Source organism: Alligator sinensis, unplaced genomic scaffold (genome assembly GCF_000455745.1).
Source record: "Alligator sinensis unplaced genomic scaffold, ASM45574v1 scaffold144_2, whole genome shotgun sequence".
Classification (NCBI taxonomy): domain Eukaryota; kingdom Metazoa; phylum Chordata; order Crocodylia; family Alligatoridae; genus Alligator; species Alligator sinensis.
In genome coordinates this window covers 1642426-1669277 of record NW_005841872.1, presented here as the reverse complement: position 1 = coordinate 1669277, position 26852 = coordinate 1642426, and the positions used below count along the sequence as shown (strand labels likewise).

Below are 26852 nucleotides of genomic sequence, written 5' to 3'. Positions count from 1 at the left end.
AGAGTCCTCCACCGAGAACTCAAGCGGAGCTGTGCCTGGAAAGCTGACCAGCCTACACCGCGACCACCTTGGGTGTAAGTAAATAATCTTTTCAATCAACCATTACGCCTCCGTGACTGATTCTAGCTCGAGCGTACCATACCGCGCCGCGGTTTTTTCCAACCCCGTGTACCCGGGCTGCTGGCCACAGCCTGTGCGCCCAAAGACGGGCCCGGCTCGCCCCCGAGATCGGGAGCCGGCCCGCACACCCTTGATCTTCCAAGGACAACGACTCAAAAATCTTGTGTTTTTCCTGGTTGTTAATCAATTTCTTGGTATGTTCCAACTTAATAGAAATTGATAAACTGTTGTTACTGAGGAAGGTAATTCAATCAAAATTGGTACTTTCTGATGACCGCTAATGAACAGTTTGATTAACAGGATTTTCCTGTTAAGTACTGCTTGGGCTTCTCTCTCAATTTATACAGCTACAAGAATGCTTTACAGATGGTGAGCTAAAGGGCTTAAAAGAAGAACAAGACAGCTAACCGGGCATGCTTCAAGAATGAGAAATTGTTCCGATAAGAACTGCTACTGTGCCTAGCTGATCTTCTAGTGAATGAATCCATGTCTGGAGAAGCTGACAACACTGAGACCGCCTCTTTGCCTATATTGGTGAGATATTATCACTTTTACAGCTAAATATACTTGATTTAGTTTTGCTTCAGACTCATTTAACAGTGAATACTTGTAGTAAATAAAGCCTAAAGTCTTTCTGTCATTCATCGAATGAGTCGTCGTGTCAATACGCTAGTCCTGAATCCCATTTCATCACTTAACAGACTAGAAGGCATCTGGGACCTTGAAGAAAACACTGTATGACCACTAGTACTGTCACGTGTCTGAGAATATACTGTTGATAAGACTACCACTCAACCGGTCAAATTTGCATATATATCAGTGGAGCAGAAAGGGTTTGGAATAAGACTTTTTTTTTTTTTTTTTTTTAGCTTAAACAACAAAACCTCCCAAACTTCTGTTGATGAAATACCAGTCACTAACTCGTCGTTAAATCGCGATGTGGATGGTCTCCACTACCACACCACTTGAATTCCAGCACTATGAAAAAACATTTATACCAAACCTCCTACTAAAGAAGAAAATCAAATGAATGACATCTTAAACGTCAACTGCAGAGACTGCCTCAGCCTGACAAAGGGTTTTTAAATCCAAAAGCTTGCTAAAACAAATTTCTAACTGTTTAAGTTGGTCTAATAAAATATATCAGATTCACCCAAAGAACCTTGTCTACCTTAAACTAGACTCTTTCCTCTGAAACTATCCTCTTCCCTCCCTTTATGAGGCATAAAGTTAGCCAGGCTGGATCATTCCTGAAGATTAAGCCTTCCTTCTCATCTAAAATATTGTCATCTGGCAACAGTGATGTTCATGAAAACCCCTAAAATTAGAGAATGCAGGATATACGAGAGGCAAGGATTTCTTAGGGGGATATTTTTTATTGGACCAGCTGTATAGTTGGGATAGAGTTAGCCAAGCTTTCAAATGTACGACATTCTTCAAGTTTTGCATTTGAAAGTCTGTCTAACTCTATCCCAACTGTATGGTTGGTCCAATAAAAGATATTCCCCTAAGAAATCCTTGCCACTCGCATAATTTCTGGATTATCACAGCTATGACATCACACTTACAGTACCAGAAGGCAGGCTAAACACTCCAGCAGCAGTTCTAATAGGCAAAAAAAATTAGTCATCAGAATGTAAAGTGAATTCAGTTGTAACAGTTATGTCTCATTTTTCGTATATGTTTTAATATATGTTCAAAACAGCATGTAGGATACAAACATTTTCTGTTTATTTCAATGGAAGATCTAGGGAAGTTGGATATGTACCTTATGTTGAATTTAATAGAAGATGTATATGTAAACTCCCTAGGTTATATGATTAAATCTCAATCAGAATTACCTTTCTGTAAGAATTTCTATTTCTCCAAATGAAAGGCTACAATATAGGATTTCCATTACATGATTGTCATTCACGGATTTTGCATACATGAGCACTTACTCAGATTTCTGCAGCATTTTGAAAATCACTTTGGATAATGAACATAAATTTAATTTATTAGTGTTTTTTTCCTGGCTAACTTTTAGTCCAGCAAATTAACATCATACGTGTGTAACTTACAACAGTATCGCTAGCTGAGGTTTCATAGTAGTTTGGGTTTGGGGGTTTGAAGGAACCTGAACAGATCATCTAGTCTGACCTCCCCCACTGGCAGGAGCACACGCTGGGATCACACGACCCCAGACAAGTGTTCATCCAACTTCTTTTTGAATTTACCCAAGGTAGGAGCGAGGACCACTTCCCTAGTAAGTTGGTTCCAGATCCTAGCCACCCTAACACTGAAATAGTGCCTCCTAATCTCTAACCTGAATTTATTCTCCAGCAGCTTCTGGCCATTGTTCCTCTTCACCCCAGGTGCTGCTGGGGGGAATAGGGCCCTTTCTATTTGCTGCTGGTCTCCCCTAATGAGTTTGTAGGCAGCCACCAAATCCCCCCTCAGCCTCCATTTAAATAGGCTGAGGCTGAACAGGTTCAGGACCCTCAGCCTCTCCTCACAGGGCCTGTCCTGTTGCCCTCCAACCAAGCGAGTGGCCCTCCTCTGAACCCTCTCAAGGCAGGCCACATCCTTCTTAAAGTGCGGTGCCCAGAACTGGACGCAATACTCCAATTGTGGCCTGACCAATGTTGCGTAGAGGGGGAGTATCATCTCTCTGGACCGGCTTGAGATGCATCTTTGGATGCACGACAAGGTGCAGTTGGCTTTGCTGACTGCGGTCTGGCATTGGCGGCTCATGTTCATCTTGGAGTCAATAATGACTCCAAGATCCCTTTCTGCCTCTGTGCTCACAAGGGGGGAGCTCCCCAGCTTGCATGTATGCTGTGGATTCCTTCTCCCAAGGTGCAGCACCCTGTTTAGTTAAAGTTAAAGGTTTAGTTAAAGCTGTCACAAACAACTCTGCTAATGACATTTCTTAGAAGTTTTGGTTCCTTCCTCAAACACTTTATAGCTGTAGGAACACAGCGTACTTATATTTACAGGCATCTCCTATTGTACACAAAACATTTTCCCTGCATTAGAGGCAATCTGGATATAGAGAGAAAAAAAAGTTTGTTAACATACCAGGCTCTTGACGACTTTCAGCAACTCCTCCATTACCACAGCAATGCCTTGGTATCCCAAAAGCCGGCAGATGACTTTGAAGTGTGGGGGCCCAACAAAATTCCTGTAGTTGCTATAAATGCTGGAATAAGCCAAATTCAATGCCTGATAATAAAAAAAAAAGTTTTAATTAACAAAACATCTCAATTCACTGCACTTTCATAGTTCTCTCGCATGATGTTCTTTGCTTTCCGAGTAATAGTTTTGAGCGTACTAAACTCTCAGGACTTGGCCTCTTCATCTCAAATACATAACACTAAACAGAAAGCATCCTTTTAAAAATTAAAATTCTCCATATCAATGACATCAATGCCTAACACCATTAAGTGCTGGTGACCAGACACCTTCCACTTACCTTTTGGTCTAGAACATTCATTTCTCCTTCAAATTTATGGGTAAGTCATGGTTAGAAGAGCACAGAAGTAGCTCAGACCAATTCCTAGACTCCTAAATATAAAACTGTACTTATCCTAGTATCAGTCTCATTTACAGATCATTTAGGGGGAAGAAAGTTCTTGATGGAAGCTACTTTAGCTTCCATTTTATGGTGCCTATTCTAATGCTCTAATGGCTCCAGTAATGAGACCAGACTCCTAAAGTTACCGCTCTCTGCAAATTGAGTAAAATAAGATCTGTCATTCAAACTCGCTGCCCTCTATACCAAAACAAAACAAACAGTCCAACACTGGGACAACAAGCTAATGGAAATTATATTGTCAGATAATTCCTGGACACAGACCATTAGCTAGGAGTCCCAAGCCCCAATGACTTCTTATTTCCTATAAGCCTGTAACTTCCCCATGCCTTGCTTCCTATTAACTGTAGGCACAAGAACAGCAGTAATTATGCACATATGATCACACAAAATTAAGACTGAAAGCAGGTGTCACAGCCAGAAAAATGTTAAGACCTGCTCTCCTAAGCTGCCATTGATCACCAGAATAAAGAAAAAGGACTGTGCAGATTTATATCATCTGAGGGTCTGGAAGACTGCACGCAGCTGACGTCCGGGGAAATGGCAGCAATTCCACGGATTCTTTTGAAGAAATTTGCCCAGTTTTCTTGGCCAAGCTAGGTGTACAATTAGACCAGAGGTGGGCAATTATTTGGGCAGGAGGGCCACTTGGGGAGTTTTCCCGGGCCAGGTTAGTACCGTCTGCCACTCCCCCGCTCCCCACCCCAACAACTCACCAAAACCCCCTAAATGGCTCTGTCCCCGGGGCTGTCATTGCCTAGTGATCCTGGGGTCTCCGTAGAGACTGGTCCAGGACCCAAAAGGCGGGAAGTGGCACTCACGAGTGGGACTGGTGGGTGGGGATCGCAGGGCAGTGACAGCACAGGCCCGGGGCCATCCCTCCCCATCGATCACATCGTCCATTCCTGCCCACTCCCAGTCCATCCCTGCCCATCGCATTGTCTAACCTGCACCGAGTACTTTCCAAATGCTTGCCTGGGAAGAACCTGCCGTAAGTGAGAGGCTAGACTAGGTGACCTCCTGAGCTCTCTTCCAGCCCTATGACACTAAGACACCTCTCCAGTGTGGATCCATGCAAGTAAACAAACGATTACAGTAGTGTACTCATATCTGGGTACCCACTATGACCACTCGGGAACTAAAGCTACTAAGCTGACAGACGCATTCAAGCTAGTTCTATTTCAACTTTCTGTTAAAGAAAAAAATGTCACTTAGCATTAGAAATGACCAAAGTGGAAAATACACAATTACATTACTTTGTTGCCAGTTCCCTATTTATGTTGCAGTTTAACTATTTAAAACATAGGCTATAAGATTAGATGCAAGTTTTTATATCATTAGTTATAAGCAGGGATCCGTGTTTTCCGTTTCCCATGGGAAAACAGCATAAAACACAGATTTCTCCCCCTTACTGGAATAAAATGTGGATTTCTCATTTTAGCAGAGAAACCCGTGGGTTTTGCAGTTTTGCAGCAGCTCTCCACAGGCTGGCAGACTACCAGCCTGCAGGGGGCTGGGAGGGAATGGGAGGAGGGTGATCAGGCAGGGGGCGCCATGCACATGTATATGCACATGGCCCCAGGCAGCCCAGAGGGCAGCTCCCACAGGTAAGTGTTGGGTTGGGGAGAGAATTGAGGCCCCCATAGGGAGGGAGGGAGGGAAGGAAGGAGTTGGACGGGGCTAGGACTGGGGCTGCTGCCCTGCCGGGTAGTATGTGGGGCTTGGGGCCCAGGACCACAATGCAAGGCTGCAGGGCCCCAGCGGGGAGCAGGACAGGGCCGTGGGCAGTTTGTCCAGGGGCAGGGCCACCTCCCCACCACTGCACAAGCTCCCAGAAGGAAAGGGGGACCTGCGCCTCCCAGATGTGTGTGGGGCAGTGGCAGGGCAGGCTGGGGGCCCCTCTGGCAGGGCTGCGGGGACAGGGGCTGTGGATGGGGGGCAAGGGGCACAAGCAGCACTGGGGGACTGTGGGGAGAAGTGAGGGGCACCAGCAGAACCAAGGAGAGGCTGTGCCCCAGGAGCCTTTAATTTAATCACAGATTTGGAATTTATCAGAGAATTTACAATTTTTTTTTTTTTTTTTTTTTTTTAAATCGGAGAAAAAAACCAGGATCCCTGGTTAGAAGTTTTAAGTGCCAGAACTTTAACTTTCCCATTTCCAGATATCTATTTTAGAAAAGGTGATTTTGTTTATACTAGAAAAAAAAAAAAAAACGCACAGCTGATATCCACCAGCTATCTATGACAGAGAAAAGCCAGCAAATTAGCTTTCAAATCTAGAGATCTAGAATTTCCTGAATTTATTTTGAAGGTTTTATGCTCCTTCTGCTCAGGGAGAACAGACTTGCGTGAACAGACTACATAGCAAGATATGGCTCTATAATATTTTAAACTGCATCTGTTGACACAGATTGTATATTTATAATGATTTTTGTGGGGAAGGGACACTGCATTCAAATTGTTTGGATATTCCTTTCTGCACTCAAGCTATAACAGATGTTTGGCAGATTAAGAAAATCCAAACACGACAACTTGGAAAGAAGCTAAATATCCTGTTATTAAATCACAGCTGATTGAAAGACTGAATTCTAAACTAAGCCCGGCTGACACTACTGCACTTGCTTGAATATTACAATACAAAGCTGCACAATATGCACCAGAGCGGGGGGTATGAAATAAATTGGGAGGGGTACTAGTACAGCAGATAAACACTTACCAAAAATTAATTTTGCAAACAACTGTATCTGGCTTTCAACAGCAGCTTGGCTTCAGGGTTATTTTCTTGATTTCCTGAATACTTGGCTAAAACAGGTAGCCAGAATAACTCATGACAAAAGATGACTCAATAAGCCTTCAGTTTCAAGTAAGAGACTATAGCTGATGAGACATGCCTCATTAGAGCAGTCCCTCTTAATATTCCATTTCGCTCTTTTCTATTTTCTAGTCCATCATCCAATCTTTAACTGATAATAGATGAGTCTCCATAGGAGGGCCTCAGTCTCAGAGTGTGTTGCCTATAAATACTAATGATATCAATAAAATACCAAGCTTCATGCTTTACATGCAAAAAAAAAAAAAAAAAGAAAGAAAGAAAACATGTGCAGATTAAATACACGATTTACTTTGATATACTGGGCCATATTAAAAAGGTCCTCTCTAGAAGTCAATGTTTCACATTAATCATTTTAAATACGGCATACCTTGTTTCCTCGAGGTGTTCAACCTTAAAAATATCAGAGGTACAGTATAGTCCCGTGCCCAAACTACTGTACTTCATTCTTTCACCCAACTGCATTTCATTAGAACCAATTACTCTACAAAATTTTAAAACAGAGGGAAAAGAAGGGGCAAAAAGATACCTGCACATTTCACAAGGTAGAATTTGGTCACGGAAGAGAAAAGAAGCACTAAACATATTCTTTCAGTAGTACATACAAAAAACCTCATAGCTCATATAAAAGAATCAGAAGTAGTCAGCCTAAAAATAACACATTTCCACGTAAATATTTTGAACATTTTACATCAGACAAGTAAAACAGCTTGAAATGCTCTACCTGTAAATCCTGGATTAGTGGAGCACTATCTACAACTTAACAAGGGATTTAAAGAAAAATAAAAAAACGTAATTCATAGAAACATAAAGGGAAACTCAAGGGCATAAACCTGTATAAGGAAAGTTTGTGTTAAATCACTGCCAGCAGCTTTTCTTTTAAAAAAAGCTATGCTTGCCCCCTCCTCTGCTTTAAAAAAGAAGTTCCTGTTTTGCTGATGTCATTGAAGTGCTAAGCATTATTCACTCAGAGCATCACTGAAGCAAGCCTAGGTACGTATGCACAGAGCAGCCTATAACTGGAGTGCTCATGCAGTATATTGTCCAAGACGAAGCAAGTGAGAGAAAGAATGCCATATTTTTCCCTGTATGTTCTTGGAAAACCTAGGCAACAGACTCCTTAGACAAGATGTGCTCATGTGTGAATTTAAGTAGAAGAGACAAAGGAATGGTATCAACAGCATCCCTGGAGAATAAATTTGAAAGTGACAAGCAATGAGAATGCAGTCCAGAATCTGAAAGAAAAAACAAACCTGGCAAGTAGAGATGATGAAAAATTACTTGTGCAAAAAGGACACAGAAAATCTTGTTTGATTTATTTTTATAACTGCGCTACATGAAAATCTTTTTCTAAGGGTTTATATCAGGAAGCAAAGGTGAGTACTGAATTTATAAATCAATAAAATTACCAAATGGGTCTTCCAAGCATCTGAATAACAATTTCATATATTTTTACATCTAATTAAATTAATACTTGGTGGTAATCTAAGTGTGTGTGTGTGTGTGTGTGTGTGTGTGTGTGTGTGTGTGTGATATATATCTATATCTATATATTAAAAACACTCGTCCAAATACTATTCATGAAAGCTTTGATGAGGAGCTGATGGGTTCTAAAATGCCAGCAGGCAATAATTAAAAAAAATCAACACCCTCCTGAAGAAGTGTAATTAACTGGGATCTACTTATTAAAAAAAAAGATATGGGAAGCTCAAGAGCAAATAGATGCTCAGGTATCACAGTGATGTGGACAGCCTGAATATTTAAAAGGACATTGATATCTATTAATGCACATCTGTTTGTCCAACAAGTTCATTCAAACTAAATTTTTAGAATTGTATTGCTTTATTACCTCTGCTTATGGAGGGTAGGGTGCCTCTATTGTTGACAGGCTTTTGGGGGAGCAAGGTTAGAAGAAAAAAAATGCCTGTATTAATTAGATGGGTAGTATTTATACTTTAAAAAAATATGCTTACTGTTCTACTATGGCTGAACATACTGGCTGCAAATGAGAGTTCTGAGAAATGTGTTCTCACATATGGAAGTTGTTTGTAGGGTTGTTTTTTTTTTGTTTTTCTGTTTGTTTTTCACTAAGTGATAGTGCTTGATTTAAAAAAAAAAATTCACATAAAACTACAGTTATTTCAATTTGATCCCCAAAAGTGTAAATTTTCTGGTCCCTTTTGCAAAAAAAAGTGTGAAAATATTTTAATATACAATTTCTACCATGTCAGAATTTTATAATCTTCCTTTACCAAAAACTTTTCCAGTACTAAATTGTTAGTCAGAAGACTTCTTTCCTTGCACCCAATATATTGCAGTAGTAGTAAAATCACAAATATTGTTCTTCCTAACTGTTGCCATAATCATTTTTGTCAGTAATTTTTTGTTCAGTTTTCCAAAGCATGCGACTTTTCAAGTCCCATTGAAAACTGAGTCTTAAGTCAATATAGACTCAAGTTCCTACACCGTTGGGACATTTCTGAAAATCTTTACCCTAGAGATGATCTCAGTAAAAACAGTTTTACAAACTATCTTTTTGGAAGATCCACCAAACATGGAATAAGCCAGCTGATTTTGAACAGCAATATTCTTCACAATTTTCTCAGCACTTTTAAAACATATTTTTCATTAAGAAGTATTTAATTTTTCTTATATTACACTATTTTACCAAACAACTACAAACCAGGAAGCTGTTAAATTATTATAAATTAGTCTAGTATGAAAATTTCCCAGTAGGAAAAGCATGAGTCGAGAATGATAATGTAAGAACAGTACAAGATAAACATGTCAATAAATGACAAGTCCTTCACACAGAAACAGGATTAAACATTATTATAATAAAAAACCTCTATTTATCCAGTAGGCCGTGTGTGTAAACTGATCTACTGATGCTACTTTAAATTCTTTTGTTACTAATCTGGCTGGGCTAGCACAATGAAAACTAACTTCACATTCCACTTGCCACAAGAGTTTTATCATAAAAAGAGTATAGAAACAAGACCAGTTGTCTTGGATGGTATGGACAGAGATAGCCCTGCCTTGAGCAGAGGGTTGGACTGGATGACCTCCTGTGGTTCCTGTTTTTCGGTGATTCTGTAAGTTTTGCAAGCCTCTTAAAAAACCAAGAATAATTAATATGATTTAAGGATTACATTATTCGGTTATTTAGACAGTAGTGCTAAGGTGTGGGGAATTGCTGTATTTTATTTTTTAAATGATAATAATATGACTTATTCTCTTTGCTTATAGATGAAGACTGATCAGATAAAGTACTTCTTTTCAATTCCAGAGCATACCGCTGAAAACCCACATAGCTCTCAAAGCTGAAGCTTCCTGGACATCTCCCAGTTTCTCCAGAGCTGCAACAATAATCTGCCTGTCCCGAGGTGATATAATTGTGGAGAGGGGGGTTGGGGTGGGGAAAAAGATTAAGTGGCATCAAAATGGGAGTAACAGTCCAAAACATAACAGGAAGTACAGCAAGGGTAATATGGCCAAAAATGGCCAGTTGTGCTGACAGCTTTTACAGTATTATGTATCACCCCAACTGGAATAATGTGCTGTCAGGTTATTCCCGAAAAAGTTTTCAGAAAGAAGAGCGAGTACCTGCTAGTCGGTCTTCATTTGTCATTGAAAACCTAACTCCACTAACCACATACATACTATGTGTAACCTGTCAATCTGCAAACCCATCCAGTGACCAGTGCAAAATTTTTCACACGCTAAAACAAGATGCAGCATCTGCCAGCAACAAAAAAAAAGATCTGGCACTGGGCATCTGGCTAACAAGCAGTATTCTGCTTCTCATCATTGCTGGCATCTTCCTCTATGGCTGCCTACATATATGGTGTCGCAAGAGACGAGCACGCTTAGAAGAACAAAACAGGAATTCAGAACAAGAGAAAGGCAAAGTCTGGTTCAAAAACAAGTCTCACACCTCAGAGGAGTTCAACAGGGCCAGCCAACCACTTCAAGAGGACGAAAATATAAATGCAGATTTTGTCCAGCTGGCTACAGTCAGTGAAAATCCTTTAACTTCTAAGGATGTGCCTATCATGCCAACTTCCACAAGCCAGGAATTAGTGCCAACGTCTGTACAGACAACCACCATAAATTAGACGTCCTTAATTAGTGAAGACCACTGCAAAGATCAGCTGTATACAATAACTGAAATATTTTAACCTACAGAGTTCTGATCTTTTAAGCTTGTACTTCAAATATTTTAGTACCTGCTGGGGCCCTCTCATCTGCATTCTTTATCATAGCTGGCATTTTCACCATCCCACACACAGCTAAAAGTTCTCAATGGTAAGGTTTAGACTACCAAGAATTGAGTATTTCAGCTGTGTTTTATTAGAATAAGGAGGGGGGAAAAAAATCACTTTATATGGTACTTTGGGGGGGTTTTGTTCTTGTTTTTTAGGGTTTGATGAGGAGGGGAGGCATGCAAGAGTAGATAAGCAAATAACAGCCTTGTTTCAAAGTCTAAATATACAAGAAGGATGAGCAGAAGAAATATTTCTATTATTAGTAAAGCAAATTGAATTGAAAATTGCAAATGGAGACTGATACTCCTATGCTGCAGTCAGCTCAAATGTATGTTACTGCAATACATTACAATAACTCATACTAGTATAACAGTCTACTGTTATGAATTTCATCTTCCTGCTTCTATAACGGAGCAGTTCACTGGCGTACTCTGTACTTGATCCTTCTCTTCCACGATTTCCAGTCATCCATGACAACCAAATCAATCAGTTTGGGGAGGGGAGGATCAAGAGGGAAATGACTTCTCATTCAAAATTCCTCCCCCAGTTTAATAATGCATTCAGGATGATGACATGAGCAAGACGCACTCTAGTTCAACCAAACGACTGCTCTGTTCAAGGCTATGCAGGGAGCATCTGGAGCAGCTGTCTCTATATGGTTTGTTACAGTTGCAAAAGAAAGAAAGTGCTTATGGCTCAGAAGGAAGGAGATGGTACTTCGGCACCAAACTCCTAGCTGCTCTCTGCCTCCTTCAGTTTTAGGGACAAAGACTCCTCAACAACAGGTTTTTATTCAACCAGCAATATTTCGTAATGCATTAAGGGCAAAAAGCAGCGAAACTATGGCCAAGCAGATTTGAGATTTTAGAAATGTACACGCCAACCAGTTGTCCTGGATTTCTTAGCAAGTTGCCAAAAGATCCTGGAACTGGAAGTCAGTAAACCCTGGGAAAAAAAACACTCTGGGTCTAGTTTTGCACATGCATGGTACCTAGTTTTAAAGCTATTATGTACATCTTTCTTCCTTTTAAATTGATACATCTTAGTGTGACTGCATAATACAGTGGGGGGGCGTTTTTAAGAGGCTGTAAGATGTACTGTGACTTAATGTACGTATTTTAAAATTGATGTCAAATAAGAATGTCAGCTTAAAGTCAACTACTGAACCAGCTCTGTCTGTCACATCAGCTAAGGAAGGAGAAGTACTTGTGTGGCAGCTGCCATCAATTCTAAATGCCTTCTGGAAGCCAGTGTGATCTACAGGTTTGATAACAATGCATCCACTTAAACATTTTACAGAAGGCAGCTGCCTATTCTGGCTACTCCACTCCTGAAACATTTCACATCATTTGCACCCCAAACTTCAGCTTTCATAATGATAAACCAGTCACACATCTGGAAAATCAGAACCGGCACAAACTTGGTACATTTGCTGTCTTCTCCCGGCACAAAAATAGTTCAGACACACAGCATACCTGGTGTGCCAAATGGACAGTGACTATTTATTCTTTCATAGGAACAAGTTTAAATGTGTATTACTGTACTAAATGAACGTTCATGTCCTGTCTGAACCTCCAAACTGACATGTTCTTCTACTGATTGTGTTTCCTTTGTCTTACACATACTATTTTAAATAAACTACATTTGAAGCCTGAAACATTTACTGGAATTTCAAAGCAGGCAATTGTAATATAACCTCCACAGAACAGGAAGTTGTCTTTGTAGGTTTACTTCCCAGACTGAGAAATAAACAAATGCACTCCACTTGAAATGAGCCAAAAAATCAATTATGTTGTCAGTTGTTCTACCCTTCATATAGGGTAGAGATGTTCTCGTATGGAGGAAAGTAGCTTGTAGGTAAGGCCTAAAGCAAAGAGGCCTGTTTCTGTTCCCAACATTTACCAATGATTTTCCCCATGCCTTTGGAAAGATAGAGAGAAATGAACGACTCAAGTGCTATAGCTATACAGACATGTAGCATGCAACAATCTATTAATTTATGCTCTCTAAATATTTCCTTGATAGAATATCTATTAAAATATTACTAATTATTTGTCACTCTCAGCTGATACCAAAAAAAAAAATATTTTTTTTTTAATTACTTCAGGTAGACAAGGATCTTTGAGGCCATCTGATTTTTTTTAGACCAATTCAAATAGTTGGGGGGGGAAAAAAACCCTATCTGAGTTGGTCTAATAAAAGATATCAGATTTACCCAAAGAACCTTGTCTGCCTATGTCCTTAGACCAACACGGCTACAGCCTACACCCTTGTATTACTTCATGCTTTTAATAATGTTGAGGAGTGATGTGGTAGACATAGCCCAAGAAACGTGGGTGGCATGAACTTTTTGTGAATAATATCTTTTATTGGACCAGCTGCATGGCTGGGATAGACTTATGTCCCTGGAAAGCATTACATTTAAAGTATAATGAATGTATTAATAGAGCAATGCATTGTAATATGTGTAATTATCACATATTCAGGAAACTTATCACCCAATGACAAAATGATGATCCAGCTACAAAGATTTTACTTATTAAATGTAGAATATCTTTGCAGCTTGTTTGTACTGGACTTTAATTTGAACGTGTGTTGTGTTACACTTAGGATTATAGTGTTTGTCCAGGTCCTTTAGCATCTTTAAAGAGATTTTTAGCACCAATTCCCTGTGAGAGGTAGAGTGTAAACACTCAATATAACATGCTTTATTTGCACAACATAGGAATTTTTTACAGTAAGGGTGGCCAGGATCTGGAATGGGCTTCCAAGAGAGGTGGTACTATCACCTAACTTGGAGGTCTTCAAGAGGAGGCTTGATAGACATCTGGCTGGGGTCATCTAACCTCGGTCCTCTTTCCTGCCAGCGGCAGGGGGTTGGACACGATGATCCTTTGTGGTCCCTTCCGACTCTACAATATATGAATCTATAATGTAGATGGAGCAAGAAAAAGCACATATACAAAAGCCCCTCATAAGGTATCCTAGGAAAGTTCAAGCCCCAACACTCCTGCCCATTGGGAGTCTCAGCTGGTGAGCTCAAGAGTTCACGTCTCAGCAGCATAGCTAAGGGAGGAAGGGGAAATGAAAGTATCTGAATAGCTTATGAATGTGAAACAGGTCATATGGAGCAACAGCATCCACTGAGAAACATCACCTGTTGCTTGATGAAAATTATGTCTGCCAGGGCCCTTATACAAGCTTTTGAAAGCCGTGAACGTGTCTTCAAATCTACTGCATTTGAAAGCTTGCCTAAGTTGATCCCAACCATGCAGATAGTCCCATATCATCCACAAAAAATCCTTGCTTTCAGGCTTTAACTAAGTTTAATACTGTACCTAAATAACAAAACATAGGGATTTTGTTTTAGTCAGTTTTGAAAAATTTATTTAACATTGCCATGAGTACAACTGCAGTACCCATTTTCTCTCGCTTTAAAAATATATTTCATAATAGCATAGTTTGGGGTTCTAACCTTCAGGAATCTGAAATCAGTTACCTTTACATTTTTCACTGGTTTAAAGCATCATGCTCACCTGTGTATTCCTGCAATTTAGTAGTATGTCCTCTAATTTTAACGCTGATTTGATGAGCAGGTATGTACTGATGGGCTACTTAAAACTGCCAGTGAGAATGAATGCTGATGCACATGCAGTAAGAACTAAATGGACACTGCCACTGATTGGGATAGCTGAATGTTTTCTTCTCTGGTGCACTTTGACTCCTTTAAAACAGGAGTATCAAAGATATGGCCTGCTCCTGGGATATAGGGCTGCTGGCAGGGCTGGGAATCTGGGGGTGAGGCAAGATAGGGCCTGCCCCTCCATTCCAGTGAGCAGAACGCCACCGGGGACATGTGTCAACAGCAGAAGGGCTGTTTCCTTTTTTGAAGGAAATCCAAGATGGGGAAGAACAGGGGGTGTCCACACCCTCCTCCACAACCTCACAGCTCCTAGGAGCTCCGATGACAAAGCCAGGTGGGATGGGACACCACGGAGGCCTGTGGGCAGGCTCCATACCCCATGAACAAAGGTTGGGGCCGAGGCTTGGGCTCCCGTGTGCGGCGAGCCAAGACGACTGCCCACTGCTAGCAGCCTTATGCCTGGCCACGGTCCAGGTTGCACATGGTGGCCTCGAGCAGCTGCCTTTACTTCATTGCTGGGTAATATCCTCACCATAACAGTAGTCACTAAATGCAGAAGGAAATTTGGGCATAACTACAATAATCAAAATGTTTCCATTTAGAATTTTTCATCATTTGGATTACATGAGATGTTTTCAATCCAGATAATCTTCTCTGTAATTACTCTTTAACAGTGTAGATTGCTAACTCCAGAATTTTGCACAGAATTATTTAACCTGCATGTAACAGTGTTTGGAAACTGTTTGATTCAATACATTTGGCATATAAAAGGTGCTGAAGAAACTAGAAACATAAATGTATTTATGCTGGCTTAAAATTTACTGTTTTTAACTTGGCACAATATTAGAAAAAGAACCATGTGTCAATAAGAAGTGCTTACCTAAATACTTTAGGTGCCTCTGACAACAACTCAGAAGGCACTAAGTCAAAGAATTAAAAAACCAGGCCATAACTCATTATTACTTAGTCCATATGCAACTCAAAAACAAAACCATCCAGGCCCCTAATTCTGTAAAATGGTAAGTACTTTGACACAGGCACAGACATATGATATACATTCAGTTCCTGCACAATGGGAACACTGAGAGCAGCCTCCAGGCTCAATCATATTACAAAACTATGAATAGTAAAAATATACAGTAAAAGTTCATCTCTAAGTTACACACACACACTTCAAAATATAGTCTCAAACTAAGCAACTATATTCTTCTAAAAATGAAAAAGCACAAACGGTGAAGGAAGTATGATAATTAAAAAAACAAAACCCTCAATGAATTTTTTTTTTTTTTTACAAATGCATCTAAGAAGCCTCCAGATTCGTCCTCCTCATAACAGTACACTTTAAAAAATGTCAAGCTCTGTGAGGTTACTGAAGTCATTTTAATCGTGCAACCTGACGGGCATAACAAATTCCACAGATAATCCTCAACTTCCTTGCATTTCACTCGCACTGAAGTGCAATTGACCCCTGGGCACCCTCACTGCCTGGACAGGGCCCATCTCAATGGGCCAAAAAGAGGTAGGCTCCCTCTTTCTTGGCTGGCGCTCGCTTTCTAGTCCCAGGACTCGTTCCCTCTTGGCTGCTCGATGGGCCAGTTTCAATAAGAGAGGCAGAAGCTGCTTTTGCCCCTGCCTCACCCATGGCTTGGTGCTTAGGGAAATTTGTTGGAGGAAAAAAAAGGAAAGATATAGGTTAAAAAATGCTGGCTCCAGAAAACCTAGAGCCTCAATCTTCCACTTCCTGGGCAAGTGCCCTATTCCCTAAACTAGTAGACTAAAAGATAGGTGACCATTCACTACCTTTTGATGATGTTTCTCCTCCAACTATAGCTTCAGGGACTTGCTTAGAATGATGTGCTTTCCCAGGCAAGAAAGGATGGAAACAGAAGGATTAGTGGTAGTAGTGGGACCCTTCCTAAGCACCTTCAGAAGGACAAGTCTGGTCACACAGGTGGAAATAGGATCTAAAAATCCACACAAGGAGTAGGTGAAATTGAATCTGGGCCATCAAGTCTGGTTTTCCTATTTTCAAACTATTTAGAAATGTTTAATAATACACTATTCATGGTAATGTGCAGTTCACAGTCCGATTTTTCTGTAAGAAGATAATCCTCTTCTTTGCCTCTGTACTATAAAGCTGAAGACTTAATTTTACAACAGCAAATCATTAGCTTTGAACTGCAGGGTTGTAACTTTTGAGTTGTAATTTCAGCATGGTCAATAATTTGCTATGTGACCACATTTTGCTACGTGCTATGCTTTGCTATGTGACCCTAAACAAATCGATTCAATCAATTTGCCTCCTTAAAATGTATATAATATTTCTAGTGCCTGTCTAGCTGTGGTGGTGTGAGAATTAGTTAAAACTTATATAATATTTGGAAAAATATGAAGTACTGAGGATAAATTACCCAGGTAACTCAATGGATTGATTATAATTCTAAATGTTATACTTGACTGAAGAGACATGGTAAATCATAACACCTATCACAAAATGTGAAATACTCCTTGCTTGCCTGCACTTTGCCTTTCTTAATACTCAAAGACCACGGACATTCACACACAAAATTAAGGTATTCTGTAGTAATTCGTTAAAGTGCTGTTGTCCAAAACTATGAACATGGGATGGGAAAAATCAAGATAAGCTATCATCTGCTCCTCCTTATAAACCTTTTTCAGAATATCAAGGACTAGGAAGTAAAATGTATTTACATCAAGCTTTTGAAAAAAATAGTTAAGAAGGAAAGGCGTAGCAAGCTCCTTCAGTGCCTGGGGTCGGGGTGGGAATTCTGCCAAGTCCTGGAGACCAGGGGGTTGGGGCAAGGGTGGGGAAACAGTGTCTTTACCTGCCCTGGCTCTCTGCACTTCGGCAGCAGCTACTACTGCTATAGCAGAGTGGGTTCAGACTGCTGCAACTGGGGAACACACTTGCTGCAATACTATGGTACAGGTACCCCAGGGGCCTCCTCTGGTGCTTCATTCATTCCACACATCCCTGGCCCTGACACATTACTGGGTGCAGGGATGCACCTGCCATGGCAAAGATCCTTTTGCGGGGAAATGTTCTGCTCCCCTTCCTCCACCCCTCAGATACATTACTGGCCACAAGGTTGCTATGGTTGGGCAGTGCAGGGACGCCCTTGCCCTGACAGGGACTTTGGGGGAGAGAAAAGGTGCCATTCTGGGGTCCCTCTAGGTCACCATCAAGGGCCGAATGTTCTTGTTCACCCCCCCCCAAATTTACGCTACTGATGAGGTCACACAAAGAACACATGAATTAAGCCAAATTTTATACAGTTACGTTTAGGAATTACTTCTCTTGTGTCACCCATTTGCTCAAAGCCTGACACTGACTGAGCCAGGGTAAGTGCCTGCAAAATACTGAATAGGTATCAGTTTGTAAAATCAGAAACTACCTAAAAGAAATGGAACTCCATGGAAGTATCAATCTGATCTTTTACTCCTCTTGCAGTAGATTAAAGAACTCTAGGTGGGTGTTAAACACATACGATAAATGCGTGAGCATTAAGTACAACATTTCTCTGTCTTGGCAAAAATAACCTATCAATTTGTGTGATTAAGAAAATATCTGCACAAGGAGCAAAAGGGAAATTATCCAATTAACCAATGGCACACAACTGAACAGGGTACTAGTCCTGGAAGCAAACGCTGCTTAATTTCTTCATTCTGAGTAATGCCATTAAAATCAGTGGGAAAACCTATTTACTTAGAACTAAATGTGCACACAAGCATTTGCAGGATGTGGCCACCTTGGATTATGTTCCCTTTCTGTATGACTATCAGGAATTTGTGGGAAGGTACAGAAGAGCAAGCCAAGACACTGGGTTGCTATCCCTGGTTCTCTCATATACGCACTGTTGAGACCGTTTGTAAGTAATGAGCCTCCAGTCACTTCTGTTGCTTCCTCTGCAAAACAAGGAAGATAATGCTCATCTAGTTGAGCACGCTTGGTGGAAGGCAGAATTCATTAATAGTGACTGGTAAAATCAAAGCACTTTGTGATCCTTGGATAGAAGATGCCATGGAAATACAAAAGGCAAAGGCAGACAAGGTTCTTTAAGTAAATCCAATATCTTTTATTAAACCAACTCAAATAGTTGGAAAAATTCTTCTTTGCAAGCTTTCGGGTACAGATACCCTTTGTCAGACTGAGGAAGTGTCTGCAGATGGTCTGTACCCTTCCTGGATGGAGCGGTAAAGCAGGCAGAGGCCAGTACGTATGCAAGAAAGCCAGTCAGTGAAAATGTAAATTGAGGTAGTCAACGGGTCAGAGACAGGTGGGGGCCAGGGGAGAGATGGGGAATCAATGTAGCTGTAGTCAATAGGTGGGAGGCGGGGAGGGAATGAATATAGCCAGTAAAAAACAGAGAGGTTACCTGGGGAGTCAGATGTTAGGCAAGTTGTAACGCGTCATAAATCCATAAATCGGATGGATTGATAACACAACCTCTCCAGGTAACCGCTCCACTTTTTACCAGCTATATTCATTCCCTTCTTCCCCCCACCTTTCTGTCTCTCACCCATTGACTACAGCTACATTCATTCCCCTTCCCCCTACCTCTGTCTCACCTTGTCTGCCTATGTCCTTAGACCAACACAGCTACAACCTACACCCATGGAAATACAAAGGTTTTTAAACTAATTCAAAGCAGCTTAATGGCTGGTATTTTGAAATGCTTAGTTTTTATGTTTAATTTGAAGTCTGACTGCAGTCTAAGCCGCTTTTCCTATTTGTTGTGTCTCGTTTTTCTAATCATTATCTTTGGAAGGGAGCAGCTGCTCTCAATCTGGGCTCCTATTCTCACCTCACTGGTTGATAAATTCTACTGCTTGTTTTTCATGAATCCTCCTCTGCCATGATAGAAAACTGTGCAGTCCAAGTGCGAGAGGACAACTCAGTTTAGTATCTGATAAAGCCACTCACCATTCACACTTCATCGTAAGTATTGCTGTACCTTTCATCCAAAAACAAAGAGCAGACCAAATTTTACATAACCTGAAGATGTACATAAGTGAATTTAATGGCATATTTCACCACTCACCATTCTGTACTGTAAAGTTAAAAAAAAAACCCCCAAAAACCTTGCATACCTGGAAACACCATAAATAGAAGAGAATAAAAGCTAACCTTTGATCCACAGAGATATTGGGGCTGTGCATTAGGCTGCTTATCTCTCTGAAACTCCTGAGAAAAGGGTAGCACAGTCCGAACAAATCTAAAAAAGCAAAACACAGAAACAATTAGTTACATCTAATGTATTAAAATGCACTGTGCTGCTTCTGTCCATATGCAAAAACCAAGACTAGAACATAATCCTTTAAGTAAAGGTTACTTTCAGTGACATGGCACAAATTGCTGTTGCCCGTCATCTTTTTTCTAATGATGCAGCTTACTTAACCAGACAAGCAGTAGCAGCCAAGCGGTGGCTGCTCTTCGCATGAAACAAGCACTGCTTGAAACACCATTTTGGACAGGCTGGAAGACAACCATTTATGAAACTTTCTAATTGCATAACAATGTCACTGAGCAGAGGTCTCAAATTATGAGCTCCATCAAATATTATTTTCCTGAATATAATGCCAGGATTTAAATTTGGGGGAAAAAATAGCATTGAAGAACACTGAAATTTAAAGATATAGTTGCTTATTGCTCATGGCACTTTTCTTCCCCTTTTCACAGTTATAATGGTGTACCAGGCAAGGCTTGCTTCAGTGAGCTTTGTTGGTAAGAAACCAATTTTTCTGAGTCATTAAACATTCAGAACAGATGGAAAGGTGGCTTATCATGAAAAACAGGGAGGCGTCGATGTAGCAATTTGAGGTATGCAATAAAAAACAGTGAAAACAAAACCAAAAAGGGTAAAAGGGAAAAGCAATTAGTTAAGGAAATCAAGAGGCAGAAAGTAATATTTAAATACGTTATGTACAGAAGGAACAGCAGGGTGGAAATCATGTTTACAAGTTGTTGCAATAGCTTGTGCAACTAAGGATGCCCAGAGGCCCAAATCCTAAACCTTTATTCCCGTAAGAAAGGACGATGGTAGGGACCTCAACAGAACTTTGGTCATGAGAAGCCTGTTTGCAAAGCTGGACTTCTGATATTTCGTGCAAGACTGTTTTGCACGTTTTCTGCACAATTATAATTTGAGCATATTACTACAAATTTAATAACTGATTTCTACTACACCAAGATAACGATCCTGCAGTTAGGTAAGTGCGTGTAACTGTTACTTTAAGTAAAGAGATAAAATGTGTGCATTTGCAAGAGAGGGATTAAATTCTTAAAATTGGCAAAGGGCATTTCAAACGTGGCTCTGAAAATATGTGGGGACGGAAATATTCATCATACTAGCAGCTGCAGGTTAGATATTTGGAAAATGAACAGGGGGACATTCTATCCTATAATTATTTTTGGGGGGTTTTAAGTGCCTAAGATAAATAAGTATATGAGAAAGAAATTAAACTAATACAAGTTTCCTAGTTTAAAATAGAAATAAAACACATCTGAAACAACTTACCAAGAATTAATTATTTAACCCCTCTTTTTTCTAGCCATATCATAGGCACACCATGATAATTTTAGGATACCTACTTTCCAGCTAACATTAAAAATAGCTTTGATTTTCAAAGCAATGATAAATCTCTCAAAGATTTGGAGATGGGGAGAGCACAAGGATTAAAGAGAGCCAGGAATAAACAGGGACTGAAGACTCTTTTACATAATAGGAATAAGCATGAAAACTCCTGAACACAGAAAATAAACCGTGGCTTGAAAACATTTCCTCTCTTCTTAGAGTTTTATTTGACATAACATGAACCCTCTTTGTGGATTCTATAACATTATATATTTTCTGTATTTTAATTAAAACTACACAAAAAAGCACAAGATTTTCAAATGTTATTCAACATGGCTTTTAAGAGGGTCTTTTCAAACTATCTGCATTTGTAAAAATCCAGTAACTGTTTGCATTTAACTACTTCTGAGGAAAAGGTCATTTGGATATAATACATTTGATATAGTAAATCTATGATCTGATATATTAAAAAAATCATTTAAAAAATCCCCTTTCATTTGATTTCCCAGATTTATTAGTCCCCTCCCCCGATAGTATAGCTTGAATGCACTTGTATAGAAGCTTTCTCCTGAGATTATTTGAATTTGTTCTTAAGAGATTTTTCATTAACAGGTTTACCAAAAATGTAAACATTTGACAGAATCAAAGTAATCCTGGATTTAGGAAGAGATTATTCTCTGTCTCAGGTCCCATTTTCTATAAACTAACACCAATTTTTATGCACAGGGAAAAATCAAACCAGTGAAAAGAGGGACAAGAAGAACACCTATACTACACCCTAGCATCTCAGATGCAACCAATTTGCAGTGCACCAACAGACTGACATATTTACCAGGGCTTTGCCACTTTTCTGAAGAATGTTAATTTACAGTTTCAAAAACAAGCATGCAGCTGCAGGGGACAGGACAAGGAGCAAGGGTCTTCAAATTGCAACAAAGGAAATTTAGGTTGTACAAAGGGAAGAAATTTCTCACAACAAGAGTGGTTAAGCATTGGAACAAGCTACCCAGAGAGGCTATGGAATCTCCTTGAAAGTTTTTAATACCAGCTTAGATAGACACTTAGGCAGTTGTATAGGATGGTTTCGACAGAGACAAGGTAGTGCTTTGATCAGGGGCTTGGACCAGGCGAGGTCCCTTCTAATCCCACTCTTCTTTGATTCTCTGATTCTAAAGTCCAACACTGCATCACTTCACATCTGTATTCAGGCCCATCCCTATTATTAATTAATTGCAAGTGTTGCAGAAGCAAGTCATTGTCATTAACTGCAATGTCTTTAAGTGACTGGAGAAAAGGGAGCCACTCAGACTCCCACTCTGCCTGCACCCAAAGTCTATAGAAAGGTGCTTGCCTCAGAAGTCAGTCTCAAAAGAAATATTGCTCCCGAACAACAGCCTTCTGGGTTATGCTATTAGTGATCCAAAATGCATCTCTCTGTTCAGACTAACCACTCGATACAGTCCAAAAGTTTTCCTGTGTTCATCTCACTATCTCCAATTTCGTCACCACAACAGCAACCAAGTAGCTTTTCTGAAAAGTTGAGGTCAGGGTCCTGTGCTGTACTGTATATTACTCTCAGGTTTTCAGGGAAGAATTTCTATTTGATCACCCTATAGAAAGCATTCACTAGGGAATGCCCAGTCCGAGAACAGCAGTACTGGGGAGCCAGAGCTGCTGCTATACAGCCAGGTTGGAACAGCAGTGCCAGCTCCGCGTTGCTACTACGGGCTGCAACAGGGACAGAGCTTGCCGGCACAGAGCAAAAGCAAAGAGTGCAACAGAGGGGGAGAGAGACAGAAGTGAAGTGGGGGGAAGGAACTGGGGGCTGCAGGAGAGGAGTGGCAGGGTATGCAGAGGCAGGGGGAGGGAGGGCAGGCGACAGTTATGTCTCCAGCTCTAGCTCCAGCCCCAGCTCTGGGTTGAGGCCAAAGCCACTGCACCAGCCCCCTCTCCCCCCTCCCTGCCACTGCCTTATGCTCGATTGTAAGGCGAGGGGTCATCCCCCGCATGTTACAAGTTGGGGGGGGGAAACTGTTGACTAATCAAATAAATACGGTAGCATCCATCTGAAGTCAAATGCAAAGCTGTAGAGAGTAGGGAGCAATAAATGAAAGGCAAAAGTAATGCACCTGATTTTTTAACCGTTGTCAGATGCCCATACTTGAAACCTGTCACAGTAACTCACCTCATAATTTTACCAAACAGTTATAAACTTTTCTACTAAGTGCAACTTATGTCACTGCACACAGGGCAAGAAGCAAGGCAGACAGATTATCCACTTTTGACCAGCAACTTGGTTGGTATTGAAAAGACTTGATTTTTATTTTTAAAAATTGCAGGGGAGATGGAAAATCAAAACAACTGTTGAACTCCAGAAAGATCAAGGATGTCAGTCCAATCATCCCTCGTTTACACTGCTGATCTAGATGACAGAGTGAGTATGTCTGCTTAAGAGTATCAGCGCACACATTTTTTAAATACAGGTCCAATAGCAGTTTCCAAAACTATACATTGCAAAACGCTAGGTAGCCCCCTTGGAACTACAGGCACGCATTCAATCTTCTAGAGTCCCACCTTCCACTCAGCTGAGGAACGCTGATGCCAGGGATGATGGCAGCAAAACAGCTGTAGAAAGGTATTGACATGGAGTCACATCAAAGATGTAGCATGCAAAAAGCAGTACCTCCTTGCTGTCCATCTGTCTTGTATAGAGAATGTGAAAGTATTTATCCAGTTCTGGAAAAAGAATTAGAATTTTGACCAACTAGCCAAAAGCAGACACCAAACCGCCTTTGGCAAAGGCATCTCGGGGTTTTCAGAAAGTCATTCTAAGGACATAATAGATTTGAAAGAGCCATAAAGTGAGAGGAGATTTACCCTTTTTCAAGGGACTTGTAGAAGAAAACCTTCAAGACAGTTGGTTGCTAGCTTCTTCCCCAATATAGCCAATCCTCAGTAAGAAATTTCTACAAGCCCCAGAACCTTTGACTATGGACAACTTAAACCTTAGGAAGAAAAAATGTTGGAGAGCTGAACTGGCATCTTCTGGGAAAGCAAACAAAGAGCCTTTCAGAACGTATAATTCTTCGTTCTTTGTATTTTCTTTCTTTTCTTTTTAATACAAGCCATAAGGAGGACAGGGAAAAAAAATCAGAATGTAGTAAAAGAATTATCCTGGAGGCCCTAACATCTAGCTTATGCAGAATTAAGCCTGTAGTAAGACAGGAAATCTGCTATCATGAGAGTATAATTGAACACAGAGCTACTCAGATCAGGCTTGTAAAAGGTGGTAAGCCTTAGAGAGCCTGCTGTCACAGCTCTTAACAGGGCTGACCTCATAATTTCTCTGTAGTTTACATTTAGATCTAGTATTTTGATCACAGTCACACAGACATTGAAACGTATGCCATCTTTAGGATGAAAAAAAGTGTGACACTGCTTATCACCTCATGTTTTAAAAGCACATGGAAGATCTAACAATTAGGAAGCCATGCTCTCTTTTGTCTTCCAGGTATCGACAAAACCTTGTCTCCTAGGAAACATCATGGAGATGAAAAAAAAACAAATCAGCTCATAAAACTTCTCTGCACAATGTCAGTCCAAAGCTTGCAACAATATTTAAAGTAATGTCAGGGTTACTAAATGTTTGGGAGTTTGAAGCTAGCTGATGTGAACTATAGCCATTTCCTAATTTACCCTATTCTACTTTTGATCATCACTACAGCAGTCAAAATGTCCAAAGTATTGTGGTTCAAAAATAGATCTATACTACTCAAAGCTTACAAGCAGGGCCAGACACAGGCATGGGCTAACCAGGCAGCTGCCTGGGGCCTGGACAGAAAGGGGGCCCAAAAAATGAAAACACCGTTTCAAGTTACAATGTTTCGCACTTACAACATTTATGAACTGACACCCAGTTTCAACTTTATGATGTCAGTTTCAACTTTACAATGCTTGATCCAATGTGATGCCACGCCAGCAAACAAGTTCACTGCATCACTCATCTCCTTGGAGAACATCTGTCCAAACTTCCTTGGACACCTTTTTGAAGAAAGCAGACAAGACTCCAGAAAAACCTATAGCCAAGACTCCTGAGAAGACTCCAGCCAAGAACCCTTCAAAAAGTCCAGCAAAGTCACCTCAAAGAAGTCCTTCCAAATCAATATAATTGCTATTTACAATATAAATACGTTAATGTAGCTATATTACTCATCTATAATTGATCAGGTACAAAATTCTGGGGTATTTTTGGTGAAAATAGAGTATCAGGCCTTGGTTCAGGAACCAATCCACCATTCATAACATTGTTTCTTATGAAAAAATTGGTTCCAAGTTACGTTTCGACTTAAGACGTGGTTTTCAGGAACCAATTGCATTGTAAGTCCGAGGGCTGCCTGTATTATTATCATTATCTATGGCAAAGGGAGGGCCGATACTAAAAGTTCACCCGGGGCCTCCAGGAGTCTAGGTACGATGCCGCTTCTAAGCCAGAATGAAACAGACCTACAAGATAGTGGTGCATAGAGAACAACTATGTTATACGTGAAATGCTAGAGATCAGTTTTCTTAGCACAATCCTTCATTCTGGTCTAGGTACTTGGGACTACACAGATAAAGTCTACTATGCAGTGAATGGAAACATTTAAGAGAAGTGCCACTGCAAAGCAGTAGGTGTAACTTGCTAGCAAACAACTTGGGGAGCTGGTGTTACAATGTTCTTTAACAGTGCCAGCCTCTTCTATTCCAACAACCAAGATAATCTTTCCTCTGGGAAGAGTTACCACTATTAAGTAGTTCTAGGATTTGCTGCAGTATCTGTAATAGCTACTTGAACCCTTCCATGCAGGATACACTACAGAACATTCATTCTAAAACTTTGGTCTGTTAAAGGCGCTTACAAATGACTCACCCAGGAGCAGAGATGCCAGCCGGACATGATGGAGAAAGTATTCATTACTTTTATCGAGGTAGCACCTAACAGGGCCCCCTTGTATATGACAGGTTATATATATATATATATATATAGGTATTGTCCAAGTTAAGATACAAACAGGTTGCTATGAACAGATGGGGAAGCACACGGAAAGAAGTTGATTACAAAACGTAAAAAGCAATGATCACAGTGTACCAGCTGCCTTGCCACAGTTAACAACAGCCCTTTTTTTTTGTTGGCATCATAGCAGAGGAAATTTTTAAAGTGAAGATTTGGAAGAAAAGCAATGTGGCAGTGTTGTGGAAGGAGCTTTTTGGTCAGGTCCAAAAACAACAACAGCATGGGAAATATTTTGTTGCCTGCTGAAAATTTTGACAAAAATATTTTCCTGCAGTTATTCCCTATTTACCTTTGTGCACACTGGGCTACTACTTGGCACTGATGCCAGCACTCCCAGGCCTGCCACGGCTGGTACTACTTTCTAGTTATGCTCTAGTGGCATTTGTAAGAGGTACGAGGAATTGTTGAACAGGGACAAGGACTGAATCTGCTTGGTAAACCTGGATGGAGAAACACGGTTCCCTTTATTAAAACTCCTCTTTAAACAGTGTAATCAATATAAGAGAGGAGAAAAGGTGAGTATCCTTTCTTAAATATTTCAATACAAAACCTGTCCAAAAATCTTCCATGCTTTTAGGAACTATATGAGCCACAAGCAAGTGAATTGTGCATTCAGAGATATGAAAAGCTGCTATAATACAGTCTTCACTGATTAAAAGAGGGTCTTGTCTTTGCATAACATACTGTAGTAGCCTATTATCATAAGAAATCATGTCTGATTAATTCAATTCATATTTTTTGTAGATTTGGATACAGGGGTGAGGTGTT

The 26852-nt window shown here is 40.4% G+C and overlaps 2 protein-coding genes and 1 long non-coding RNA gene across 3 annotated transcripts in view; 2 read left to right on the top strand and 1 right to left on the bottom strand.

Moving 5' to 3' along the window:
* The window catches only part of CYFIP1 (cytoplasmic FMR1 interacting protein 1), a 96464-nt gene that overhangs the window by 25303 nt on the left and 44309 nt on the right, over positions 1-26852 (bottom strand). The window contains 2 exon segments of the mRNA XM_025195564.1: positions 3181-3324; positions 19585-19672. Coding sequence (XP_025051349.1) covers positions 3181-3324; positions 19585-19672 — 232 coding nt within the window.
* LOC102384832 (fibronectin type III domain-containing protein 9-like) lies at positions 7872-10852 on the top strand. The gene is made up of 2 exons (XM_006017052.3): positions 7872-7900; positions 9774-10852. Exon 2 carries the CDS (start codon positions 9968-9970, stop codon positions 10640-10642), a length of 675 nt encoding a protein of 224 aa, XP_006017114.1. The 5' UTR covers positions 7872-7900; positions 9774-9967; the 3' UTR covers positions 10643-10852.
* Positions 20447-24911, top strand: LOC112548836. The gene is made up of 3 exons (XR_003092384.1): positions 20447-20666; positions 23371-23465; positions 24543-24911. It is a non-coding gene; the product is annotated as an uncharacterized LOC112548836 (long non-coding RNA).